The 18,905-nt window shown below is 45.1% G+C and overlaps 1 protein-coding gene across 3 annotated transcripts; it reads left to right on the top strand.

Moving 5' to 3' along the window:
* Positions 1-2,865: 2,865 nt before the first annotated feature.
* sun2 (Sad1 and UNC84 domain containing 2) lies at positions 2,866-18,905 on the top strand. Of its 3 annotated transcripts, XM_062548469.1 has the most exons (19): positions 2,866-2,997; positions 3,118-3,175; positions 6,394-6,508; positions 6,723-6,850; positions 7,789-8,001; positions 8,588-8,695; positions 10,500-10,593; positions 10,713-10,774; positions 10,881-10,984; positions 11,694-11,807; positions 11,927-11,980; positions 12,247-12,299; positions 12,632-12,782; positions 13,258-13,497; positions 14,297-14,381; positions 14,501-14,616; positions 15,009-15,176; positions 15,290-15,379; positions 15,701-18,905. In XM_062548469.1, the coding sequence occupies exons 2-19, from the start codon at positions 3,163-3,165 to the stop codon at positions 15,815-15,817; spliced, it is 2,025 nt and encodes a 674-aa protein (XP_062404453.1). In that variant the 5' UTR covers positions 2,866-2,997; positions 3,118-3,162; the 3' UTR covers positions 15,818-18,905. The 3 variants fall into 3 exon arrangements, with proteins under 3 accessions (XP_062404453.1, XP_062404454.1, XP_062404452.1); XM_062548470.1 differs by having other exon boundaries at positions 2,866-3,175; positions 8,588-8,647; XM_062548468.1 differs by having other exon boundaries at positions 2,866-3,175.

Genomic DNA, 18,905 nt, shown 5'->3' with positions numbered 1-18,905 from the left:
GCCTGTGCAAGACGGACATCAGCCACCAAGAAGTTGTCGTTGTCATCCTGCAGGACTTCCTGGGATGACACCTCATAGTCGCTGTTAGCAGGGGGCTCATCCTCCACCTGCTCTGCCTCCTGATGGGCAACCTCCTCTGGCATCAGGGTGTCCTCACTGATAAAGAGGAGAACGGGGGTTACCTCGCCGGACCTGAGTTCAGGAAGGGGACTGGAGGCCTGGGAGGTGATCTCCTGGGTCTCAGCCCAACAAAGCCGGGGGCTGGGCGATTTGGTCAGGGTAAGTGGTGACTTGTCACCAGCACTGCTTTCGATGTGTTCCATCGTTTCTCCAACAAATAGCTTCAAGAAGAAGTGACAAACAACAAGTCTGGCAGCTCTATTTATAGCTGATCGCCATTGTGACGCAATCATATCGAAGTACGTAGACAATTAGAATTGTGGATGCGTCATTGCGCGCCTCACACATTGCAATGCATTAAACACCCTTGGGCCCTATATCCCAAATATTAGCACGTTTGCTTTGTTTAATGCATCTAGAAATCAATAAATTAATTAATTATTCCAGGGGCCTCTCAAAAACATTTTTCTCTAGAGTATTCGGATCGCTTATAGCCTAAAATGGGCCAATTATGTCCACTTTGACTGTTTCGTGATTGTGGCCAAAATTGCCATCTCTATGACTTGCACATACTGGGTAGCCTACATGACGATGTATTCTGTAGCCTATGTGGAAATAACCACGACTGACAGGCTTCCGATAAGACCTGATGTTTTCTCAAATCACGACTGATGTGCATGGTCTGGGTGTAGTTAGTTGCCATTTTGCATTCCCATCTAAGCCTAAGCACAGCGTGCGTACATACATGGCCTACTAAAACAGTAACTTGCTCCGATCAAAATCTCATGTCCTCCCGTAACGACTTTCTTGCGCTATGTCTGTATATCGCAAATCAACGCAACATCTCACGCAAATCAACTCTTTTCCTTGGACTAGACTACCATGTTTGGCTAAATCGGCCTATGATTAAGCTATTTTAGACCAGGTTGAAGGAGCGACAGGTTCAGGTTTATTGTAGGTCAGTATAGGTGTTAGTAGGCTAATAAGCCATATTTCGTATAAGCTCTTATAATGTTTTAAATATAGCCTGCCTACCACAAAAGCATTTAAGCGCAGACCTCCTGGAGCCAGACGGTGATCCGGATCGCTCCCAAAATTCGCCCTTGGGTCATTTCAGAATAAACATTACTTGGAAAGAAACCAGTTTCAGTAAAGTTCACCTCGTTTGAAGCAACGAGCTTCCACACATTTTAGAAAGCATTACAAATTATTTTCAACAGTGTATTTAGGCATGACAACATTTGCTGGAAGATGTTATGTAACAGAACTTTAGGGAATTGGTTGGTTCTCAGTAATATACAAGATCCTAGATCCTTTCGATTTCAATTGTTCTTCTTTGGACATATAGTTCAATGGGTAAAGCTGAAGAAGGTGTCATCAAACTTCATGGAAATTTGATTCAGGGGGCTGGAGGCGTTTGTAACATCACATTGAGCACAGGGGCCTCTCCATGGCTGTGTGCTCAGTCCCCAGCTCTTCACTCTACCGACACACGACTGCACACCAACCCACAGCACCAATCAGATGGTGAAGTTTGCAGATACAACTCTGGTGGGTCTCATCACCAGGAACAATGAGACTCACTACAGGAAGGAGGTCGACCTTCTGACCACATGGTGCAGACTGCAGAGACAACAATCTTCTGCTGACATCAACAAGACCAAGGAGGTTGTTGTCGACTTCTGGAGAGGTCACACTTCTCCTGGAGCACCAACACTGCACCACTGGCACAGAAAGCACAGCAGCGCCTCTCCTCTGCACACTCACGCGAGTAAGAGCCCCCTCACCCATCATGGGCACTTTCTACAGGGGCACCATAGAGAGCATCATCACCAGGTGCATTACTGTGTGGGGTGGGGCTGCACTGAGTACAACAGCAAAGCCCATGCAGCGGATTGTGAACACAGCTGGAGAGATCACTGGGGCTCCACTCCCCTCTCTGCCAGACACATACAACATCCGCCTCACCTGAATAGCCTAGCGACCAGCCTCAGTGCCCCGCTCCACCAGACTAGCAAACAGCTCTCCATCAGATTGTCAAGAAACAAATAGTTTTTTGTATGTAGCATCTTTTGCACAAAATTGGACTCTGAAGTTGCTGGAGTTTTTGTATTTACTTGCACTCTGACAACAATCAGCATTCAGACATTTTTGCTGTCTATAACTTCCTTGTGTTTTGCCTTGTGATCTTGTCTTGTGATATTGTTGTTGCTGTTTAATTGTTTAGAGTTAGGAAAAATGTCCTTATCTGTTGAGCACTTTTTTTTACTCTTGTGATAGGAAATGTCTTATCTGTTCTGCATTCTTCTTCACCGTGGGATAGGGAGACATGCACTTTTGATTCCTCATGTCTGGTATAGCCTAGGCTATGTGTTGAAATTGACCAAGCTTATTGTCTAACCATAGTAGCCTATGTAGTAGGCCTACATTCTTGTAAAATGAGAACACAATTTATAGTGAGCACATGATTTAGAGAAACGAGCGCACACTCTTACTAATTCCTTCAAGACTGCATTTTTGTCTCTCCGATTTAAAACGGCAGTTTTGACATGTAAAGTAGGCCTAGTGCAGAATATTTTTGAGAAGGCATCCTTCACTGTTGGTCTACCAAAGATTGTAACCACTACACTGCTAGGGGGCGATGTAGGACAGGTTGATGTGCCAGCACGATGAAAACAAAGCGACGCAAGGGCTGTGACGTCTTGCAGCAGCAACTGTCAAGTGACTCTTCCTGGTGCAGTTGTCACTTTTTAATCTAGCTAGCCTACGTGTGTACTTCTGTGCTGGCAGCGCCCATGTAGCTTACTGTGGACATCTCATTTCGTTCTGTTTATTCTGAGTTCCTGAGCATTTAGCTGACACGAGGCGCTTAATTCCGTGAGTCAGACCCTGGCAGTATTTTTGCCTGATGTTGTAACTAATTAAATGTTTTGTGTGTGTGTGGCTGGCTAGCTTCTCAGTGCTAGTTGATGGTAACAGAAGATTAACGTCTGACAGATCTGACTTGAAGAAGTGTCTTCGGCGACCAGTTCTAACGGTGGCATGAATCAAATGGGTAAGTAGGCTAGTCTTCTTAACACTCTGCTAAACAGTACTAGTGCTACCCTCATCCTGTAAAGAATTTCACTTTCTTTATTTGTGTTCTTTGTTAGCTCGAGAAATCTGTTTACTGTGTGAGAACTGGAAGGGGAAAGTTACAGTCATGGCTGGTTGCAGCTAGTTCATAAAAACACGCCTTATCAAATTAGTGGCAGTAATAATGTTAGCCAGTGACATAACTTGCGAGAGCAAAGAAGTACAGGCTACATAGTGACTCCTAAATTGGTCTGCTCTGTGTCATGTCTCAACATGTTTGTATCTTCTACGAAGCAGAGAGGACCCCTGCTAAGTGTTGCATCCTGGCTTTGTTTCTGTTCCATTTTAGCGGTTTAGCGGATAGGCTTGTTGTCATATAATGGGAATAAATACCACATGCAACACACAAGTGTGCATTTCCTAGGAGTCTGGCAACTTGACAAGCCAAGTTGGCTTCGACGTAGTATATTGTGCGTGTAGGCACTGCGTTCCGAATGCCACATATCTGTGTGACATCTGTTTTTATACTAGACGCCCTCTTGCTCGTGTAGCTTGCTTTCATTCCCCATTTGCTGCATGACTGCTGGTCGATGCCACATAGTGTGCCATGCATTTTCTGTCTGAAGGTCAAATACTTAATTGGTTACTATTGATGCCGTGGTTTTGCAGTAGACATTTAGACCTATTCTGCTGAATGGGAGTTAATTACACATTTCAACCATTGCTGCAAAGAGATACCCCATTTTTTTCTCTCAGATTGGCACTGGGACATGACTCAACACTTCCACTGTGCTTACGCTACATTTCATAGTGTGGCCTCTGTGGCTCCAGCTGCTTTGTCATGCTCTGCCAGCCTTGCCAACGCCCTCATGCCCACACCCACCCACCCAAAAAGCAACGGAGATAAATGCAGATCAGTTCAGCCGCCTGCTCTCGTCCCACTACTGTGAGGGACGGTGGCTTAGCAAATGGATTAATTGGCCAATCCGTTCATTAGGATCAGTGCAGTGGGGGGGGGCATGAACGTGTCTTATCACATGCCCACTTGGCAGGTGCCCAAGACTGCACTGGGAAGCATATCTGCACCCAGGACAACAGGCCTGCTAAACGCACACACTAAACTCGAGTATTCATGTGTCCTCATAGTGTTCTGTGTTCATGCTGGCTTTGGGTTTAATGCTTAATGGAATTCAATCAGAATGGAAGGAGAGGATGTATTGATTAGAAACACACGGTTCCGTGTTGTTAAAGGCTGCGGAGGGCGCGGGAGCCGTGGAGAGGAAACACAAAGTCAGAAAGTGGCTGATGATTGGTTGGATTTGAAAGGGCACAACTTGAGAGGAGGGGCAAGGGCATGGAGGAGACCTCCACATGCAGACTCAGAGGCCCAACATGTCTGATTTACCACAGCAGGGAAAACGGAGAGACCTCGGTCTGGGCCAAGAAAAACTAGACAAAATTGTTCAGACAGGAAGTCAGAGACGGGCCTCGTTTGTCATTTCGGCCTCATTTATTTTCGGTTTTGAGATGTCTCCTCCTGCTTCTGCAAAGCGTGCATTTAAAATGAGTGTCATTTCTGTGCGCTGTCTTGCAAACATCCCAGCGGAACCCACCCAGGTCTGTTCTATTGATATAAGCCGCTTTGAATCTGGCAGTAGCCTAGATTTTCTTTGCAGTATTTGCATAACAGTCGGCCCTTCCCAGTTTGTGGGACTGGCGTGTTCCGCGCTGTAGGTTCTATTGCTTGTTCTGTGTGGATCTCTCACTCTCTCTTTCACACCCACACATGGCCTGCACTACCCTCGTTCTGCTGCACGGGGCTGACTCCTCCTGAGCAGAGCAGAGCAGAGCAGAGCAGGCCAACGGTCAACAGATCAGCTTCCACAGCAGCGTACTCAGCTAGTGAGCGGAGACCAGGGCGTGTGAGTGGGATCAGTTCAAATCTCGGCTTTGGATTTGCAGGGAAGCGAAGTAAAGAGAAAGAGGCCTTTTCATGGGACGACATCAATGGGTCTCTTGTGCTGCACCTTGTATTGTGCCGTGTATCCCCCGATCAGGTTGGATTTCAGGCTCACGTGGGATGCTGTGTGTTTGTTTGTCTGCACTGGAGATGCAGGAGGTGTTATGCAGCGCAGCACAAGACCAGCGCCTAAATTCATCCAGCATTTAGCCTCATTATGTGTCCCAAGGATCAGAACAAGAAGTTGCAACAATGCCATGCATTGTCCAGACGAAAGTGCTCCAAGTGGCTATTTTTGGTGGGCGTCCATAGCTAACTTGCTGGCGGTGGTGTTGGCGTTTAGATGTGGTCTGTGTGGGTGGGCGTCCCTAGCTAACTGGCGGTAGTGAGAGGGTGTAGGTGTGTTCTGTGTTGGTGGAGGGTTGGAGCGGCGGAGATGGTGCACGTGCTCAGTCCATGTGGAGGACGGTCCCGCGTGGCCTCTGTGTGCCGCTCAGTGCCGCCGTCCTGATCTGGTGAAGTGGACACTAGTGGACACACACACACACACACACAGACACACTAGATTAGCCTGGGATTAGCAGATTAGGGATTAAAGCACAGGCATCTGTCAGAGATGGCTCAGTGGTGGTGACACTGGTGTGAGTGGTCTGGGTGTTTGTCTGCTTCCTTAATCACTCGTGTCTCCTGAGGAGAGCAGGACCCTCCCTGCAGTACAGTAGCTTACACAACAGAGGAAGCCCAGGCCCCAGCTGTGTGTTTGTGCAGGTAGAGTTCTCCTGCTCTCGGCTCTAACGGCACACCACTCTATCTGCGCTCACATTGCTATCTTTTGTTTCTATGTGTGTCTGTTGTGCTTGTTAACCTGTCATGATCAAAGTAACTTTATGACCGTGTTTGGCTCAAACTATTGTCCTTACATGTTCTCTCTCTCTCTCTCTCTCTGTCTCTCTCTCTCTCCCTGCCTGCTTCTCCGTCAGCGTGTTGTTAATGTGTTGGCGTTAAGCTGCTCTCTGTCAGGAGAGTGTTAATATGCCGGGTGATGAGAAGTCAAGCCCATGTGCCTGGCATGTCTCTAAGTGTCAGCGGGAGGCACTTGGCAGAATGTGTTAACACTCCCTCTCTCTCTCTCTCTCTCTCTATCTATCCCTCTCTCTCTCTGTCCTTCTCTCTCCCCCCTCTCTCTCTCTCTCCGGCTGCATCCACTGACGCTCTGGCGTTCTCTCTGTCCCCCACAGAGATGTCCAGGAGAAGTACCAGGTCGGGGAACAAGGATCTGCCTGACGACGATGCAGCCAGCACCAGCTCCACTGGCTCCACGGGCCAGGTGTCCTACAGAGAGACTCCAGTCAGGTGCGTAGGTGACCCCTGTGTGTGTGTGTGTGTGTGTGTGTGTGTGTGTGTGTGTGTGTGTGTGTGTGTGTGTGTGTGTGTGTGTGTATGTGTGTGTGGCACCTGTACTAGTTAGGGTAAGAAAGTGCCCACAGATTGGCTAGTTCAAGTCCATGTATTGTCATGCAGTTATGTCCAGTCTGTGAGATGGGTCATTTCTGCTCTCTGTGTGTAGGATCTTCAAAAGGAAGACGGGGGGCCGTAAACCGGCGAGCTCCTCGCGAACCTCCAGCCGTGACAGCAGCGTGTCCAGCGAGACGGTCAACCAGAACAGTGACCCCATCCCAACAGACAGATATCCTAGTGAGTCAGCATTCTCCATTCTCATTTGTATCCAGTTATGTCCAGTAGTAGCATGCTGAACTCCCTCCATGTGTCTTACTCACTCTCTCTCTCTCTCTCTCGCTCTCACACACACTCTCTCTCTCTCTCCCTCTCTCTCAAGTTCAAGTTCAAGTTCAAGTGAGCTTTATTAGCATGACAATATGTTTGCATTGCTAAAGCAGAACATCTAGATATACATTTACACATAGCAGAGGTGGAAATTCCGGCTTCAGAAAGTAAAAGTTCAATCATGTATTGGTTCATGTATTGTACCTGTGCACTTAACAGATGATCTCATTAATTTGCTGCTTTACTGTACCTGGCTGAAGAGTTGTGCTAATTAGAATCAGCTGGTTTAAGTAGTGGTTGGCACAGATATGTGGTAGGACTTTTACTCCCTGAAGCTGGACTTCCCCACCTCTGACACAGAATACCTGGAATACCTGGAGCACATGGCAAATAGAGATACATCCAAAATGAGCAAACAAGCTTGTGTGTGTGTGTGTGTGTGTGTGTGTGTGTGTGTGTGTGTGTGTGTGTGTGTGTGTGTGTGTGTGTGTGTGTGTGTGTGTGTGTGTGTGTGTGTGTGTGTGTGTGTGTGTGTGTGTGTGTGTGTGTGCAGCTTCACAGATAGGTGCCGTACAAAAGCGAAAAACCATTTAGCCACTGCCCCTTGCCTTGTGACATTTGTTGACGTATTTGGCAACTCTCTGTATCTCTCAATTCAATTCAATTCAATTCAATGAAGCTTTATTGGCATGAACGTTTCAATAACATTATTGCCAAAGCTCAGTTACATGTACACATACTGTAACTCTCTCTGTGTGTCCCTCACTATCTCTCTCTCTGTCCCTCTCTCCCTCTCTCTCTCCCTCTCTCCCTCTCTCTCTCTCTCCCTCTCTCCCTCTCTCTCTCAGGCGTGTCCAACTCGGTGCGTAGTCCGGCGGCGGTGCTGCGTGCGCCCATAGGGAGGTCCAGCACCACCACCACCATCAGCAGCAGCAGCCGTTTCCAGCAGGAGGCTCCGGGCTTCTCGTCTGGGTACTCGTCCTCTGAGGAGGCCTACTACAGGCCCAGCCCCACCCCCAGCGCCACCCCCAGCGCCAGCGTCAGTGCCAGCGCCGCCTCCAGTGAGTGTGTGGGGCGGGGGAGGGGGGGGGTGTTAGGGGCTGGGAAGGGCCGACTCGGAGCTCAGTTACTTGAGTCTTCCGTGGGCAGCATTCACTGTGCTGTGTGGGTTTAAAACTGTACTGTCCTTGGATGGACAATTGATTTGCAATGCATGCGTCGGCAGAGCGGAATAATCTCTTCAAAGCACGTTAGTCTCAGTGTGTTTACATGCATACCATATTCAGAGAGAAAAGGAAACACTTTTTTTTGGATGTGTTTACACTGTCATTCTCCCTGACAATGGATAGGACGTGTATTTTTAGCTTGCAGTGAGCAGCCTCCCATGTCATGTTAGTAGTTCCTCACTGTCCTAGTGACAAGCTGTTATATCCTCCACATCTCCAGCAAGACTCCTGTTTAGATAAGGAGCATTTGTTTGTCCTGTTGCTGTTGTTGTCCGCTTGCTGCCCCTCCAGGCAATATGTCTAGTCATAGAAATAGTCCCAGGCTGCCAGGCTCTCTGTCTCACCCATCAGTCAAACCACAGGCGCCTGTTCCGTCCCTGATAGTTCTGTTGGCTCCCTCTTCCTGTTTCCTGTTTCCCAGGTTCCCTGCAGTCTCCAGCAGAACCAGAGTTTAGCTTGAAAGATGCTCTGAGATCTCCTGGTGAGCCCTCCAAACTCTCTGTCTGTTTCTCCCTCCTGTCATCTCTAGGTAAACTCACACTTTACACAGATATGGAACATGAGTAGTGTACACTTTAGATACAGTATGGAACATGAGTAGTGTACACTTTACACAGATATGGAACATGAGTAGAGTGCACTTTACACAGATATGGAACATGCAGAGTGTACACTTTAGATATGGAACACGAATAGTGTGCACTTTACACAGATATGGAACATGTATAGTATACACTTTAGATATGGAACACAAATAGTGTACACTTTAGATATGGAACATGAATAGTGTACACTTTACACAGATATGGAACATGAATAGTGTACACTTTAGATATGGAAAATGAATAGTGTACACTTTACACAGATATGGAACATGCATAGTGTACACTTTAGATATGGAACACGAATAGTGTACTCTTTAGATATGGAACATGAATAGTGTGCACTTTACACAGATATGGAACATGAATAGTGTACACTTTAGATATGGAACACAAATAGTGTACACTTTAGATATGGAACATGCACAGTGTGCACTTTAGATATGGAACATGAGTAGTGTGCACTTTACACAGATATGGAACATGAATAGTGTACACTTTAGATATGGAACACGAATAGTGTACTCTTTAGATATGGAACATGAATAGTGTGCACTTTACACAGATATGGAACATGAATAGTGTACACTTTAGATATGGAACACGAATAGTGTACACTTTAGATAAGATATGGGACATGAATAGTGTGCACTTTACACAGATATGGAACATGAATAGTGTACACTTTAGATATGGAACATTAATAGCGTGCACTTTAGATATGGAACATGCACAGTGTGCACTTTAGATATGGAACATGAATAGTGTGCACTTTACACAGATATGGAAAAAAATGTATACTGCTGTCAGGTCGGCGATGCAGTTATGTGAAATTGAGATTTCGTAAGTTATTTGCACACATGAGAAATCCAACTGTGGCATAGTAGTCTATTTGCACAATCAGATACTTTAGGAAGAATAAAGTTCAACACAGTGCAACTGCATGTCTTAAAATATTGCTTGGGAAATCAAAAATGCAGTCAGGACTCCAATCCAAGATATCTCATTCTGATGGCATCTCAGGAAATCACTCAAATTAAAACTGAAACTCCAAACTCTAAACAAACACAGCATAATCTGCAAAGAGAGACCGCATGTAGAATGTCTTTTTGTAAAGGACTGTCTTTTTTACACACCTCCTGAATTAGACTGCTTCTGCAAAAATGCACAGGTCTCTGTTAGAAGAGAATCGGGTGTTACTAAAAGTGGTGTTGTGCATTGTCAGCTGATTTACTCTCTGCTTCCCAGAGTGAATGCTCTCTCAGAAATATAGAGCTTCTTAGATCACCAAATGAATGGTAGGTCTTGTAACTAATGAACGTCATCATGACCTGTAGACAGGGAGCAGGGCATTTCAGTAGACGTGGGTAATAAACTACACCCTCCCCTTCACAACCCTCCCTGCCCTCTGACCTCCCCCCTCCTCATTGTAATTCCTGTCTGTGCCCCAGATGAGACAATCCCTAACTGTGCCAAATCCTATTGTTTGGAGTGTGTATCCATGAAATAATTAGGCCAGTATTTTCTTTACCATCTGGACTGGTAATGTAAATATGACTATCTGAAGCCTGCTACAAATCTTTGGTTTTGGCTGCCCAACCCATTGTTCCCATTGAGTGAGCTGTGTCAGTTTGTTCCCTATTTGAACGTGCTGCTTACTCTCCCTTCAACAATGAGCTGCTTGTGGCGTGGTGGTTAAGAGTGCATTCTTGTGTGCTTGTGTGTTGCCAGCTCAGTCCCTGGTGATGGTGTACTGGTGGCTGGGCTCCTCCTGGTACAGTCTCACCTCAGGAATCTCCCTCCTGGATGTGTTCCTACTCAGCAGGTAACAGCCTCTCCGTGTGGGAACGTTTTCCTATGCGTTCTGTATACACATATTCCATAGCAACTGACTGCTGCTGATTGGTTTGTGTATGTGTGACTGACTTGTCATTACTCCCTTAGACGCACTGCAGGTGTGAGGAAGGCCATTCTGCTCGTCCTCCTCTTCCTCCTTCTGATATTTGGTGAGTTCAACCTCTACGGTGCACTCTACGGTCCTACCAAAATAGTCACCTATGTTCAATGTCTGGTATTCTCTCTCTCTCCTTCTCGCCCTGCTTTGGCATGTAGGCATCTGGTACTGGTATCCCCACCTCTCACGCAGTCTGTCTCGGATGTCTGTGAAGAGTAAGCCCAGCCCAGCTCCGCCCGCCCCCGTCCAGCACAGAGTCAATGTGAGTTCCTGCCAACACAGAACGTGTGAACGACTCAATTCAACTCGCCATCGTGACACACACAACGATACTGCATTCACAGCGTACGCACAGCTGTTAAATACCTGCATGTGTTAGCGTTCTCTACTGGAGTATATGAGTAGCCTCTTTTTGGTGCTTTGGAAATTAGGATTCATCGTGTTTCGATGAAAGATGAAGATGAAGTCCTTTTAACCTCAAATTGTGGCGTCAAGCTCATTTTGATGCCCCACTGATTCACAAAAAGGAGAATTGAGTCTCTAACATTGCTGACGTACACTCAGTCAGAACGCCTGGTATTGCATTAAGAAATGCCTCATGCATTGCATGATGTTGTTGGAGCAGGACCCTTGTCATCAGTGTTAGACCAATTAGCTACCTCCCTCATGCTAAATGGGTATCATTACATTGAACATTGACAATTTGGATGCTAAATTAGTGCTAAACACCCGGTACATTGAGAATTGCCGAGAAGGGTAATTCGTCGCTTGAGTCATCCATATGAAACGGAAACGCGACGTTGTATTTAGGCCTGGTTGTCATGACGATATGTTGCTCGGGCCCCACTTGTCCTCAGTTTCCTGTGCGGCTTTCTCAACAGTGTGCACGCTATGCTACAAACCACATCCTATCCCCCACACAGACAAGTTCATAGTGTTCTTCTGCCTCTCTCTCTTCCCTTCTCTGATAGGATGGCATCCCTCCCGCCAGTCTGTCCTTACTGAAGGAGGAGATCTATAGGCAACTGCGTGAGCAAGAGGCCCGGTGGTCAGAAACGGCGTCCCAAAACCTGCAGAGTGTTAAGGTATGGGAGGATTTAGAGCAGAATAAAAACACAGGGGAAGACCATGGAGGATGGGGGAAAACTCACAGGTGGGGCTTGAATGGTTGAGTTGACTGGAATGTGTGTTGTGGTTTCGCCAGAGAGAGATCGACCTTCTCAAACAAGATGAACAGAAGCAGAAGCAAGCAACTGAGGTGAGACATGTCACCATAAGCAGAAGATAAGCTGACACAAATCACACATGTACACTCCCACAATGACACCATTGAGTTACAGAAAGCTCTCCTGCTAGACTCCTCCTGTGCACCTTCCTTACGGTCCTCTCCCCACCCACAATATCCCCTCTCTTGTGTTTCATCTGTTGTTGCCATGGTCGCCTAGTCAAACAGGAAATACAGTTGTTGGGTTTTGAATATGGAAGCTTTTACTTCGACTTATGTGGCTTGATGTCCCTTTTTAGGTGCTGCAGACTGCTATTAAGAATCTTCAAAATGAAAAAGTGCAAATTACCAGGTAAACTAAGCCAAAGAAGTATCAGTTTGAGAAGTCTCATCCTGTCATATGACAAGCATTCATATTGTGTCAGTAGGCTTATTTATTTTACATTAACAACTGTATGTAAAGTAGTATTTTACATTAATAAATGTATGATGTCTGAAAACATCATAAGTTTGTTAATGTACAATACTCTACCAACATAGACAGCCGACATTCCACTGCACACACAAGCATGTTTGTTTATTTGTTTTCTAGGTGTGTCTTAGCAATCTCTTGAGTTCCGCCCACGTCAGGCTGGTGCTAGCGCTGCTGTGCTGGAGGTCTGACGGCTCTCTATCTCCCTCTAGTGTTCACGCGGAGCAGCAGGGCTCCCTGGGCCAGGAGCTCGAGGGGGTCCACCAGCAGATCACGCAGCTGAGAACCGAAGTGTCCGACCTGCGCGCAGCCTCAGATTCACTCCAGAGCAGGATCACATCCCAGGAAGCTGCTCAAGCCAAAGTATGCACGGCATCCCTCAAAGTCTTCATCCATTGTTCAGTCTTAAAATAGACTCCCTGTCATACACACTGAACACACAAACACACTACATGTTTCCACATGGTAGTTTTGTGCTCTGTACGTCTGAAACAGACACCCTTGTCAGTTGTCACTTATGACCCTTATCCTCAAACCAGAGATTTAGATTAATTGGGCATAATTGTATGTCAATACAAAAGAAGTCTTCTACTTCTTTGCCAAAATGACATTACATTCGCAGACACTCGTGTCCAAAGCAACTGGTATTGTAATTCAGTTATACATTTACGTTAGTGTTCCTCAGCCACTGACTGCAGTGCTTTTGCCTTTGAGCCAAGAGCTTGGTGCTGTTAGCACCTTGGCCAACCAAAGACACGTTTACCTCCAGATGCTCATGTTGTTGATGATGTAGCACTGGTCATCGCTAATGCCCTGTTGCCCCTTGCTGATCTGCCAGGCTGCCGCTCAGCTGAGGGAGGACTTGGCCAACTGGCTCGTAGAGAAACTGTCCGAGCGCGAGCCCCAGCCTCTGTCCGAGGACGTGGTGCTGCAGCCTCACCTGCAGGGGGCACTGGAGGCCCTGGAGCAGCGTCTGCTGACGCGCCTGGCGGAGGAGAAGGAGAGCGAGAAGAGCGACGCCTGGAGGACGGTGGGAGAGACGCTGCAGAGGGAGGGCGTGGGGGCCATCACTGTTCAGGTGAGCAGGAGACACCATGGAGTGCATTCCTGCCTTGACCACAGTTCAGGAGTTAATGTAACGGCATCAAATGCTGCCTCTTTATCTTAGGGGACTGTCAGTGATTGACTGTAAATAATGCTTTGCTGTCTGTGGCTATGGCAGTGGCAAACTTTTTCAGACCAAGGGCAATACTCACTAAGCTTTTTCATCATTTGTACCTTGTTTGTTGTGTTAGAGGTTTTGATTGATTTTCGTTTAACTAACCCTGTCTTGACAGGTAGATAGTTATGTTACTAGTAAGCTAATTGTATTCCATAACTTTCATCAATTATACCACTAATTTGTAATCTAAATCAAAAGTGTGAACTGGCATAGCTACATAGACAGACAATTCAAATAATATTGCGTGGATTTACATATACAACTCACATAGACACTCACACTTTTGCTTTGGAGTCATGTATAGGCAGTAACACTGATGTAAAGTATGATATTTTACCACATCTGCTTACGGACCACTAGGGAGCGCCAGTGGTCCACCAGTGAGAAGCACATCTGTAAGGGAATACTGTCCCTCAGCAGCTACCTCTGATATGCATATGCATACTGAGTGAATGCTGACCGGTCTCTTTCATTTTATTATAATTGTACATTTTTGTCAGCTGCTCAGTCTGTGTATGTATCAGTCTTGATATGACGCAAACAGTTGAAATGACCCATATGTTTGCTGCCTACTGTGTGTGTGTGTGTGTGTGTGTGTGTGTGTGTGTGTGTGTGTGTGTGTGTGTGTGTGTGTGTGTGTGTGTGTGTGGAGTAGGACGTGGAGCAGATTGTGCACCGAGCCTTGAGTTTGTACAGAGCTGATGGGATCGGCATGGCTGACTACGCGCTCGAGTCTTCAGGTGAGAGAGCACTTAGTCAATGTGCCGTGCTGCCGTTTCGCCTTAATGAGTCATTCTTGTAGCTCTGCCTGTGTTGTGACCGTGTGTGTGGTGTGTGTGTGTGGTTTGTGTAAATATAGGTGCGAGTGTGATCAACACGCGCTGCTCTGAGACGTACAGGACCAGGTCGGCCTGTCTGAGCCTGTTTGGGTTCCCCCTGTGGTACCACTCCGAGAGCCCACGCACCGTCATTCAGGTACAACGCCACTCCACTCTACTCTACTCTCCCTCCCAAGCTCCATCTGTCTGTCTCTATTTATTCATGCGTAGATGCACACTAGTCACCCTTGCTCTTATTTTACCGCATACACTTGCGGATTATAGAAATACAGATCTAGGTATGTCATTTCTGTGTGGCGGTCCTTAAAGAAGCAGTACCGAGTTCTGCTTTTAAACAGGCAAGAGATCTGACTAACAGCATGGCTAGCAAGGATGAAAATTCAATATGTAGTTTGGCCGTGTACTGTGGGTTTCCAACCTAGAAGGAGGCCTTATTGTGTGTTGTATGGGCAGATAGTAGGAAAGACGATATATGACATGGCCATATTACATGATCTTGTATGACTGTGACTGTGTGATTTGCTGCAGCCTGAACTGTACCCTGGGAAATGCTGGGCGTTCCGTGGGGGCGAAGGCTTCCTGGTGATCGCGCTGTCCTACCCCGTGCGCATCACTCACGTGTCCCTGGAGCACCTCCCGAGGATCCTCTCCCCCACCGGCCGCATCGACAGCGCCCCCCGCAGCTTCGCCGTCTACGTGAGTCGCCCGAAAGCTCTACGCAAAAGTCATGTGACATTCTGTTGTTGTCAGGAAGGCAGCCTGCCTGTGTGACTCATGTGCTTGTGCCATGTCAACTGTCCTGTCACCAGGGGATGTCCAATGAGCACGAGGAGGGCACGGCTCTGGGGACCTTCACATATGATCAGAATGGGGAACCCATCCAGACCTTCAGACTCACGGTGAGATTGGAGCCTGTGCGTGCGGCGCGTAGTCATGCCACACATTAATGCTCCACCACATCCGAGTTTCTCTTCTCTGTTAATCAAATGGTCTATCGCTGGCAAGTTCCGCTCTTGCCCACTTCCTTCCACTTAGCACTTCTTGTCCTCCGTGCCCCTTCTTCTGTCTCGCCCTTTCTTTCTTGTCCTCCGTGCCCCTTCTTCTGTCTCTCTTTTTTTTCTTGTCCTCCGTACCCCTTCTTGTCTCACCTTTTTTTTCTTGTCCTCCGTGCCCATTCTTCTGTCTCACTCACCCTGTTTTTTTCTTGTCCTCTGCGTAAGGCCCCGGCGAAGGACGCGTTCCGGATGGTGGAGCTGAGAATCCTGAGTAACTGGGGCCACCCAGAGTACACGTGTGTGTACCGCTTCAGAGTGCACGGTGAGGCAGAGGTGGCCTGAAGACGGGAGCACAGCGCGGAGGGGTGGGGTGAGGGAGGAGTAGATAGCGCTCCATGGAGATTTCTGTAACATCTCTCTCTCTCTCTCTCTCTCTCTCTCTCTCTCTCTCTCTCTCTCTCTCTCTCTCTCTTTCACTGTCCACTCATGAAGGTGATACTGCTCATTAGACCAGGAGTTATCACACAAAACTGCCTCATTCATAGACACACATATACACACACAGACCACACACACACACACACACACACACACACACACACACATATAGTGTTGGAAAGTAACGGATTGCTGATTTATAAATGCATGCCGTTACATTACAGTTTAATTTTTTGGAAAGATTGCACCATCATACCCTTTTGTAAACAAGCTACTGCGTCAGGCAGGCCTCCAGCTGACGTGTTTCCTCACCAGTATTGGCACAGCGGTAAGCAGGAAGGCGTGACAAGTGTCTCAGCACATTTAACAATGTGCTGCATCTGTGGTCTTCTGCTCTATTGCTGCTCTAAGCAAGCATTAGAAATGTTACATAGTGAAAACAGAACACAAAATATCTGTGCAGCAATGAAAATATCATTTGAATTCAGCAAATTATTTTTGAAAATTAGCGATGCAATCTGAAAGTAATTACATTTTACTCTTAAATCAATCCAAAGTTACATTATTTACAATTTTACAATTATGTACAATAGAAAATATTTTTACCCATGTAACTTGCATAGTGAAATCCACCCATACTATGTGTGTGTATGTGTGCACTCATAGGCAACGTATACATAATATAACATTTCAGTCACAGATTACAGTACATTTGTTAAATACTTTGCACTATTTAAGCAAATTTATTGCTATTGACAAATGCATAGGAATGTTCCCCTTTGCTATTTATTGTTTGTATTGATGAAGAGAGGCTTCTGGTGTTATGCTACTGCATCTGTTTGACCTGTGGTTTTGTCTGATGATTTATGGTATTTTTACGTACGTATTTTAAGCAACACATGCCTAAGAGGAGACAATGTTTGTCTGCGGGTTTTAAGCGCTCCTCTTGCTTTAAATAGATATTCATTAGTGAGACATTTCTCCAGTGCAGAGATGTGCACAGCAAAGTATATTGACATGCATGCTAGACATGGTCCCACCTGCAGCTTGGTACAGTAGCTGACTCAGAGTGAATGTATCACCTGTTTGAAACATTTTTATTTTGTTTTGTCAAATACAGTGTTATTTAGCTTCTGCTCTTAGTAAACGTTTCTAGGAACTGATTAGTAAACTGATTTTATTTTAAGAGAGTATGGAGGTGTACCATACTGACATTTACCATGGTACTTTGAAGAGTAACTTGCAGGTTAAATTGTCACTGTCGGTTGACGTACTGAGGTGCTGGACAGTGGGTATGCCCCAAACATTCTATTAAACAATGATTGGCTAACAAGATCAATGGACGTTCAGTAATTGACGTACGTGTTGCAGCGACTACCAGCTGTCACCTGATTTAACAATAATAGTTTTAAAACGACACTGTATGAAGTTATAACAATCAATCAACCAACCATCGAACAAATAACATTCCATACATCATACTTGGAGTCATCTCTGGCTGGGGCTGTTCCAGTGGAGCCAAATGTATGGGTGATCACCATTTATAGACCTTAACTGTACCTTCACCAATTTAGATTGTTTTGCTTCATATCTCTACACGTTAATTAAAAGTGGTTCTTAGCCTGCAAGTTGCTCACTAAGCCATTTGTTCATGCATTTCCATTTTTTGCTTCCAAACTGATACTTGAAACTGGGTCATATGGATGGAAATATTTGACTATATATTTTTGTAGGGCCATAGCTATTGGAACAGACTTGAATCCATCGGGGCTATACAATTGTTTTGTAATATGTAAAAAAAAAAAAAAAGAAGACATTTATTTTGAAATGCTAGAAAACATAAGTCACATTAACGTTTTGTATTGAGACTTTTTTTAAAGTGTAAATATTGGCCTCATTCATCATAGGCTTCTTATGTTTTAAACACAACTGATAGTATTATTAAACAAACTCTCCAAAAGGCTAAAATCCATAACACAGATTCAAAGAATGTAGAATTACACAAACAGGTCTGTACTCAGAACTTGAGTTCACAGCCTCACCGTTTTCATGGTAACATGAATGTTAACAATTCAATGGTTGGTCATGTTTAAATCACGCCTCTAGCCATGTCTTTCTTTACAAGACTGCATCCCAACACTGAACTTCACACATGTTAAATTGCTGAGAGCAACATGGCATATAGTTATGCTAAACAGATCAACATATATTTTATCTCTGCATCCATAGATTAAAAGATTTTGTGGTACTGAATGTTTGTATTATGGGTCAGATTTCTGAAACAAGCTGAAAGATTAACCAAGTTTATATGTAAACTGGACTAGAATATTGATATAACATTTGAGTGGAAATTAAAATGTTAAGGTTCCTTAAGTGATGGATAAACATTGCCTTGTGTTTAAACTTTTGATTATTTATGGCTGGTTGTTTTTCTCTGCAAGAGTAAAACTGATCTTTGTATTGTACTTGTTTTATTTGATCTTATATCACTGAAAAAACTAAAGTGTCTAATTTAACAAAACATATATTCAACACATTATGCACTCAAGTATTTTCAGTTCTAAGGGTGTTAATAAATATGGTATAAAAAATGTTTTACCTCATTGTGAAAGTAATCACCAATATGTTAATCACAGTAAATGACTCAACATGTTAAGGTACATTTCAGATATTCTCAGAAGTATTTTTATTTTATTTTATTTTATTTTGTATCCATTGTTTTTGTCTCCTGTAACATAAACTGATGTAGGATCTGTTGGATATATTTCCCTTGCTGGTCTGGGGATGATAAGATATTTTATGACAGGGTATCATGACCAAAGTGCTTCTTGCTCCTTTGACATAGCTCATAAATAACATGTTGTGTATTGTCTTGAATATCAGTTTTGTTTTTCCAAATGCATTTAGGCTAACCATAACAGAAAGTCTGTAATCAAGCATTGCTTTTGTAATATTTGTATTCTTAAATAAAGTTATTACTTTAATAATTGGA

Source organism: Sardina pilchardus, chromosome 1 (assembly GCF_963854185.1).
Source record: "Sardina pilchardus chromosome 1, fSarPil1.1, whole genome shotgun sequence".
Classification (NCBI taxonomy): domain Eukaryota; kingdom Metazoa; phylum Chordata; class Actinopteri; order Clupeiformes; family Clupeidae; genus Sardina; species Sardina pilchardus.
Note: the sequence above shows the minus strand (reverse complement) of the source record. Positions and strands in the feature narration are given on the sequence as shown.

Excerpts from the sequence above, each read along its gene's own strand:
- sun2 (XM_062548469.1), top strand. Across the intron at positions 11,981-12,246 it reads AGCAGAAGCAAGCAACTGAG|GTGCTGCAGACTGCTATTAA; the intron begins GTGAGACATGTC and ends GTCCCTTTTTAG. Across the intron at positions 14,382-14,500 it reads CTACGCGCTCGAGTCTTCAG|GTGCGAGTGTGATCAACACG; the intron begins GTGAGAGAGCAC and ends GTGTAAATATAG.